Consider the following 7,630-nt stretch of genomic DNA (forward strand, 5'->3'; position numbering starts at 1 on the left):
GTTGGTCACTGCAACCTCTGCCTCCCAGGTTCAAGTGATTCTCCTGCCTCAGCTTCCTGAGTAACTGGGATTATAGGCACACACCACCACGCCGGGCTAATTTTTGTATTTTTAGTGGAGAGGAGGTTTCATCATGTTGGTCAGGCTGGTCTCAAACTCCTAACCTCGTGATCCGCCTGCCTCAGGTTCCCAAGGTGCTGGGATTACAGACGTGAGCCACTGTACCCGGCCCACAGTCTTTTATCTTAACCCAGACATTCCTTTCTGTTAATCCCTGGTCTTTAGGTAAATTCAACCAATTGTCAAACAAAATTTTTAAGTCCACCTATAAGCTGGAAGCCACCATCCTCGACCCCCGCGTTGAGTTGTCATGCCTTTCTGAACCAAACCAATATAGGTTTTAAATGTATTTGATTGATGTCTCATGCCTCCCTAAAACATATAAAACCAAGCTGCACCCTAACCACCTTGGGAACATGTTCTCAGGACCTCTGTCCTGAGGGCTGTGTCACAGGCCATGGTTACTCATATTTGGCTCAGAATAAATCTCTTGAAATATTTTACAGTTTGACTCTTTTTGTCAACAACAGCAAGCCACCAGCACTCCTGGTGAGGGAAGGGTAGAGGGAACTTTTTATCAGCGAAATGGGAGAGGTTCACAGAAGCTGCTTAGAAAGAGTTCGTTGGTTCCAGAGGACCAACGCCAAAGCTCAAAGTTGTCCTCAGTTCATTGGTGGAGCTGCCATTACTGGGCAAATGTTTCTTCCGAGCATCTTATCTGAATTACTGTAGTCACAAAGATCGTCTAAATTTTATCAAAGTAGGAGACCCGCGAATGACACAAAAGGGTTTCTTGCGGGGTTTTTCGAAAGTCCTTGCAAATAGTTCTTATCTCACACACTAAGCCTGAGCCTCCTGTCCTTCCCAGCCCTGTCTGTCTGAGCCTGACAACGTGATTTCATTCCTTATTTGTAACTTTCACAAAACAAAGGCCCTGGTCTCATGAACTCACTGCACAAAGTGATCCTGGTTCGCTGGGGCAGATAACCGATGCTATCTGCCTGCCCTGGTCCAAACATCTCATCTGGAATACTGCAGGCCAGTGGAAATGCCCAGAATAAACTCTGCTTACAAGGTAATAGCAAGCCTCACTGGTATTTCAGAAATGCATGACAGCTGCTTCCTTAGGGCCCTCCCCACTCCATTTTGGTTACGTTGTGACATAAATTACTCCATTTTGAACTACAGGGTCATTCCTCAGCCCCCGCCAACCCCGCGGATCCCCCCTCAGCTCTGCTGTATCAGCCTTTCAGATCCTCCTTCAGCCTCTCAGGTCCCCCTCAGCCCGCTGCGTCCCTCTTCAGCCCCACCTTTAAACTTTCCTCATCCCCACAGATCCTCCCTCAGCCTCCCTTGATTCCCACCTCAGCGCCCAAGGATCCTCCCTCACTGCCCCCTGGGACCTCCCTCAGTTCTGCGGATCCCCCCCTCAGCCTCTTGGGACCTCTCTCACCCCTTCTAGAGCCTTCCTTCCTCAGCCCCACAGATTCTTCCGCAGCTCCCCCTGGATCCTCCCTCAGGCCAGCTGGTGCCCACTCAGCCCCGCGGATCCTCCCTCCCTCAGCCCCCACCGGGATCCTCCCGCAGCCCCACCTGGGTCCTCCCTCAGCCCAGCTGGTGCCCCTTCAGGCCCGCGGATCCTCCCTCAGTTCCCCTGCGTCCTCCCTCAGGACCCCTCCTGGGTCCTCCCTCAGACCTCCGGGACCTCTCTCAACTCTCCTGGATCCTCCCTCAGCCCTGCGGATCCTCCTTCAGCTCCCCACCCCGGGGCCTCCCTCAGACCCGCGGGTCCCCCTCGACCCCGCTGGCCTGCCCTGGTCCTCTCGTAAGAACGGAGGTCACCTGGCCGACCCCGCCTGGCTCCTCGTACTGCCACAGCGCCCCGCAGGCCCCGCCTACCTAGGCTTCGCCCCGCCCACGAGATTACATCACACCGCGCCGGCCCCCGTCTTCGCGTCTCACCGCCCACTCTTGCCTCGCCCGGCGGTGGAATACGTCCTACCGCGCGACGCAGCGCCTGCCAGTGACGTTGTGGGCTGCGGCGCAGCAGCACCCAACGCGGTGAGTGTGCCGTGACCTCCTGCGTGGCCGTGTCCCTGCTCTTAGTTTCCACCGGGCAGTGGGAGTCAGGACCGCCTGTCCTCAGGCCCCTCCGCAGCGACTGTGGCGGCTGCAGGTTGGCGCCTCGTGTGGGCCGGGAGTAGAGGCGGGGGGCGCTATACTCTCCCTGTGGAGTCGGGAGGGAGGGAGAGAGAGAGGGAGGCAGGGAAGGGGACTGGGGGCTGCACCTGTACTGGGCCCTTGTCCCCATGCGGTCTAGCAGGAAGGAAGAGGTAACTTCCCCTGAAGACCCTCCTGGACCAGCCCCAGGCTCCTGTGCTCGTGAGGCCGAGGGAGAGGGATGTCGGCATAGGACACGGAGCAGGATTTCCATTTTAGAGGCAGCCGGACCTGTCTTCAGGTCCCTTCCTTGGTGAGAGGGGTACGCCAGAGGAAGCTGGGCGCTCGGCCGCCGTGCAGCCTCGTCTCCTGGAATCTGAGTATTGGAAACTGGGCTTTTACCTCGGATACCTCAGCACAGACTCCCATGGGAATCCAGGTCACAGCAAAGCAGCCCTGGGCCTCCACTCTCCTTTAAGCAAGCATGACAATCCTCACCTGACTGGGTTTTTATTAAAACTAGCAATGACCTTAGAAAGCAAGGCATGACCTCAGCTCCACTTTTGAGGCTGCAGTCCGTTTAGAGAGGTTTCCCAGACTCGGTAACGGCCACAGCAGACAGCCTGTGCCCTGCCGCAGACTTACTCAGAATTTTTGGGAGTAGTGACCATCTTCTGCTTTTGGAAAAACCTCTACAGGCGGTTCTGAGAAGTCCAAGGGTTGCTGGGAGAGGTTGGTGAGTGGCGTGGTGATTACATGTGTCTTGGAAGCATCCTGGGCTGGGATTTGATGAGAACCCATTAGGTGGAAGAACCTTCCTTTTAAAAAAGATGTCTTCATTCTCTACCTAGCAGGTTGCACGCCAGGGCCTGTACTTACCACCACCACGTGCCACGGGACTCTAAGGAGGAATGGCGGCTGTGGGCAGCCTGCTTGGGTAAGCATGGACTTTTAGGTCCGTGGGTATTACTGTCAGGGGCCACCCCAGGGAACCCCTCTCTTCAGCAGGAAATGGCCATTCTAATCCTCCCTAGTCCCAGCTATTGTCCACTGTCCCCTGTGCTGGAAGCTTTGTGCCCTGGCTCAGCCTGGCAGCCTCTTCCTGGCTAGGGGGCCAGAGAGGCTCTGACCACCGCCTGCGGCTCCTCAGGAAGCCCTGAGGCTCATCCTGCTCCTAGCATGGGTCACCAGCTCTGGTAGTGTCTCCTGTTGCCTGGCAGTGCCCCATCACGGCCAGCCTCAGTCATGTTGGACCAGTGCTTGCACGTTTATCTGCAGCCTGCTGAGGCAGAGCACCGTGAAGGCCACCGAACCTGCACTCCGCCACCTGCACACATCCTCCTGGCAGGCCGACAGCAGCAGGGCCTCACTCAGTCGTGTGCACCGCCAAGCTTATGCACGACTCTACCCTGTACTGCTGGTGAAGCAGGATGGCTCCACCATCCACATCCGCTACAGGGAGCCGCGGCGCATGCTGGCGGTAAGCTTCCCTCTCCAGGTGCTTCCAGGTGCTGGGCTGGGGTTCAGGCTGTGGTGGGGGTACTGGTGGCCAGTCACCTTAGGATGGACTTGTGGCTGTGACCACTGTACCACATGACAGGAGTCAGGGGAGCAGGTGGTTGTTGGAGGATTGGAGGAAGGCTTAGATCCAAAACTGACTCTTAAGCGCCAAAATTAGATAGGACTAACCAGTAGTGTGTTTTTATTTTTAAAATTTATTTTTTGAGACAGGGTCTTGCTCTGTCAACCAGGCTGGAGTGCAGAGGCACGATCTCAGCTCACTGCAGCCCTGAACCCCCGGACTCATGCGGTCTTCCTATCTCAGCCTCCCGAGTAGCTGGGACTGCAGGTGCACACCACCATGTCTCGCTACCTTTTTGAAATATTTTTTGTAGAGATGGGGTTTCTTTGTGTTGCCCAGGCTAGTCTTGAACTCCTGGGCTCAAGCGATCCTCTCACCTCAGCCTCCCAAAGCACTGGGATTACAGCCATGAGTGAGCCACCATGCCTGGCCTTGTGTGTTTTTAAAAACATCAAATCTGAGGAAAACACAGAACAATTTATTTTAAAGACTGGAAGCTTTGAAGGGAGAGACCAATAAGAATGTTTGAAAATTAAGCTAGTATAGGATGGAAGACATAAGTTGACAGGAAGGCCCTGGGCTGTCCCCTCAGTAGTTCTCAAGGTCCCTCAATCCACATGGACAAAACTTGGTCTGTCCCCTGCAGATGCCCATAGATCTGGACACCTTGTCTCCTGAGGAACGCCGGGCCAGGCTGCGGAAGCGTGAGGCTCAGCTCCAGCCGAGGAAGGAGTACGAGCAAGAGCTCAGTGATGACTTTCATGTGGAGCACTACCAACAGTTCTGGAACAGGACCAAGAAGTGACCGTGGCTCCAGCCACCCCGGGACGTTGATAAGATGGGAGGGCTGTTCTTAAATCACATATTCTCGAAGCTGCCACCTGGAGTCTGTGTCTGTCCCCACACTAGGTGTAAGCCCCAGACTGGCAGCTCGTCTCCTGAAGGGCACCAGCTCAAGCATGGAGAGGGCTTAGTGGACTAGCAGGGTGAGGGTTGGTTTAGATCAAACCTGTGGGTTTTGGACACTGCTGTGGGGTTGTGGTGCACACGGACGACTATGTGGGCAGTACCCAATACCTCCAAGCTCTGAGCTGTGCCTTCCCAGCCTCAGAGGCCACTGCCCTCCTGACAGCACAGTGGCCCTCAGGTTGGTTCCTAGGAGGGCCTGGGTGTTCTGGGACTCAGGCATCAACCTTGGTGGGGCAGCCCTAGGACCATCTGGACCACAGCCTGCAGCTCCCTGCCCTGGCCCTGCATTCCCAGGCTGCCCCAGGGAAGGTCCTGCCCTGGGAGGGTCCCCAGAAGAGCAGCCAGCCCTGGTTGTCCTTGACTGCTAATGGGGTCTGAAAAGCACAGCCCAGGGAGATCCACAGACCCTGCTCCATCTGTCCAGAGGCTGATTTCACTTAGGACCAGCTCCAGCTGATGTGCAGGCACCTTCACACACACATCAGCCCAGGTTTTGGACAGCTCAGGGCCCGGACTGCTTCCTGTCCCTGTCCTGGGGTGTTACTGGGTCCCAGCTGGCAGGCTGTCTCACTGACACCCGGAGTGCCCAACAAAGACTTCTTGCAGTGGTGTTCTGGGATTGCCAGGCAGGTGGGAGTGTGCTGTCGTGCCCCTGTGATGACAGTGCTTATAACTGAGGAGCCTGGGCAGTGTCCCCACCTCGCAGGCCCTTCCCTTGTCCCTTAAGTTTGTTCCTGGCCCTCTGCTCATCCTGTCGGCCTTCAGCTTTGCTGAGAAGAGCCTGCAAGGGACGTCCCCTGTCCCTGCCCCTGTCCCTGTGACCCAGCAGTACCTGACCTCACATGGATGGGCTGTGTGGCTGCCTGGGACTCTGCCTTGCAGGGTTACTTCCTGAGCAGCCTCCCTGGAGCCCCCGTCTCTGAAGCTGTGGCTCAATCCCTGTGGCATATAGAGCCAGCTGCCCGGCCACACTGTGCAGTCACTTGGCCCCCTCCTCCAGTATACCCAGCCTCCTCCCTCTATAGTGGGCTCCCCTGGGAACTCCACTGCCCCTCTACTCCCTGACCTCCACCCTCCTGGGTCCAGCTTTGCTGCGTCACAGAGGACACCACTGTGACCAATGCCCCCAGCTGGGCCTCCACCCAGCAGGCACAGGCCATGCAACGTCTACCGCAGTGACCCCTCCTGTGGCCTACAGCTTGTCAGGCTAATGGGCTCAAAACTGACCAGGTCTTCCCCAGAAACCTGGTCCTCTTGTTGACAGGTGGCTGCTTCATCCTCACAGTTGCCCAGACCAGAGTCTCAGAGCCATCCTGGACTCCTCCCCAGCGTCCACCTGGCCCTGCTACCCCTCTCCACCACACCTGATATCCAGTCAGTGGTCACACTCCACAGCTGGGCCCTGCCCATATGGCCCAAGTCCACCCTGGCCTGGCAAGCCACAATTGCACCCAGGAGTTGATGCCCTACACCCAAGGGAGCCTTCCCAGGAGTGGGCCAGTCACCTTCTGTGTGCCTGGCTGTGGCCTGTTGCTCTGCCCTTGCCATGCACCTGCTCCATGATGCAAGCTCACACAGCACCTCATGAGGGAGATGGCAGCTGGTACTTGCTAAGTAGATAGATGAGCCAGATGGGCTGTCTGCCAGGCTGCTCTAACAGCCTGACCCATGGACTGGGTCACTAAGAAACAGAAATTTCCCAGTTCTGGACACTAGACCTGTGTTTCATCCAGTTCAACCTGTGGCTGGAATTGCCCCGAAAGTGGTGGCAGTAGAGTTCCCACAAGGGATTGCCCCACACCATCCTGAGATGGGGCTGGTTAGGATTCTACAGAAAGATTGAGCATGCCAGGGTAATGCGCCCAGAGCATTTATTAGCAGGGCTTTTGTACAGAGTGGGCTGCAGCAGTTCTTGCAACGGGTGGTGAGAGAAATGAATGTTCTCTCTTGGTATGTCCATGGGGAGGGATTGTCGAATGGAGGTTATATGAGGGTTTAAGGAATCTGGCTCAGGCTGGGTCCAGTTTCTGTGTTTTGAGCAACAACCTAGATGCTGTCATCTGTGCCTGGGAACGTTCATGGCTATGGCTCAGGTTCAAGTCTGCAGAGGAAATTATACCGTTGGCGAGGTCACAGAGCGGCCAAGGGACTCGTTTCTTGGTCAGCACTGGGAATAAAAGTGGAAAGGTGAAGCAGGGGGACGCCACAACCTCCAAAATCAGGGTGCCCATCATGCTGAGGTTCTGGTAAGGGGTCTCTTCCAGACTACAGACTACCCGCTGCCTTCACACAGTGGAAAGCTGCACAAAGCTCTGGGGTCTCTTTTATGAAGGCTCTGTCCTCATGACCTAGTCACCTCCCAAGCACCAACGCCTTGGGTTGAGGATTTCACGTGGGAGTTAGGGTGCACATTCAGTTTACCATGGCAGGGATGGGACCAGTGCTCTGAGGGTGTCTGGATAGCTGCTGGTTCATCCAGAAGTTTACTAGGTAATACTCAGAAATTCCACAAATCATTAGGACATTACCTTGTTAAGCTCCCCATATGGAATCGCGGCTGGCAGTGACCAATTGGCGGTGTTAGCTAGGCGCATCCTGTGTGTTTTCTTTTTTTATGAGACAGGGTCTCGCTCACTCGCTCAGGTTGGAGTGCAGTGGCGCGATCTCCTGGGCTCAAGAGATCCTCCCGCCTCAGCCTCAAAGCATTGGGACTACAGGCGCGCGCGCCCGGCCCATTTTAACTTTTTTTTTTTTTTTTTTCTTTTTTTATGAGACAGGGTCTCGCTCACTCGCTCAGGTTGGAGTACAGTGGCGCGATCTCCTGGGCTGAAGAGATCCTCCCGCCTCAGCCTCAAAGCA

At 55.8% G+C, this 7,630-nt stretch overlaps 1 protein-coding gene across 12 annotated transcripts; it reads left to right on the forward strand.

Annotated features, from left to right (window-relative positions):
- The first annotated feature begins 2,069 nt into the window (after window positions 1–2,069).
- MRPL55 (mitochondrial ribosomal protein L55) lies at window positions 2,070–4,688 on the forward strand. 12 transcript variants are annotated; one of them, XM_011960507.1, is made up of 5 exons: window positions 2,070–2,236; window positions 2,919–2,956; window positions 3,075–3,157; window positions 3,499–3,700; window positions 4,449–4,688. In XM_011960507.1, the coding sequence occupies exons 3-5, from the start codon at window positions 3,132–3,134 to the stop codon at window positions 4,605–4,607; spliced, it is 387 nt and encodes a 128-aa protein (XP_011815897.1). In that variant the 5' UTR covers window positions 2,070–2,236; window positions 2,919–2,956; window positions 3,075–3,131; the 3' UTR covers window positions 4,608–4,688. The 12 variants fall into 12 exon arrangements, with proteins under 12 accessions (XP_011815897.1, XP_011815895.1, XP_011815896.1 ...); XM_011960513.1 differs by having other exon boundaries at window positions 2,102–2,236; window positions 2,885–2,952; XM_011960512.1 differs by having other exon boundaries at window positions 2,102–2,121.
- Window positions 4,689–7,630: the final 2,942 nt, after the last annotated feature.

The sequence above is a fragment of the Colobus angolensis genome, unplaced genomic scaffold (genome assembly GCF_000951035.1).
Source record: "Colobus angolensis palliatus isolate OR3802 unplaced genomic scaffold, Cang.pa_1.0 Scaffold511, whole genome shotgun sequence".
NCBI classification, from domain to species: domain Eukaryota; kingdom Metazoa; phylum Chordata; class Mammalia; order Primates; family Cercopithecidae; genus Colobus; species Colobus angolensis.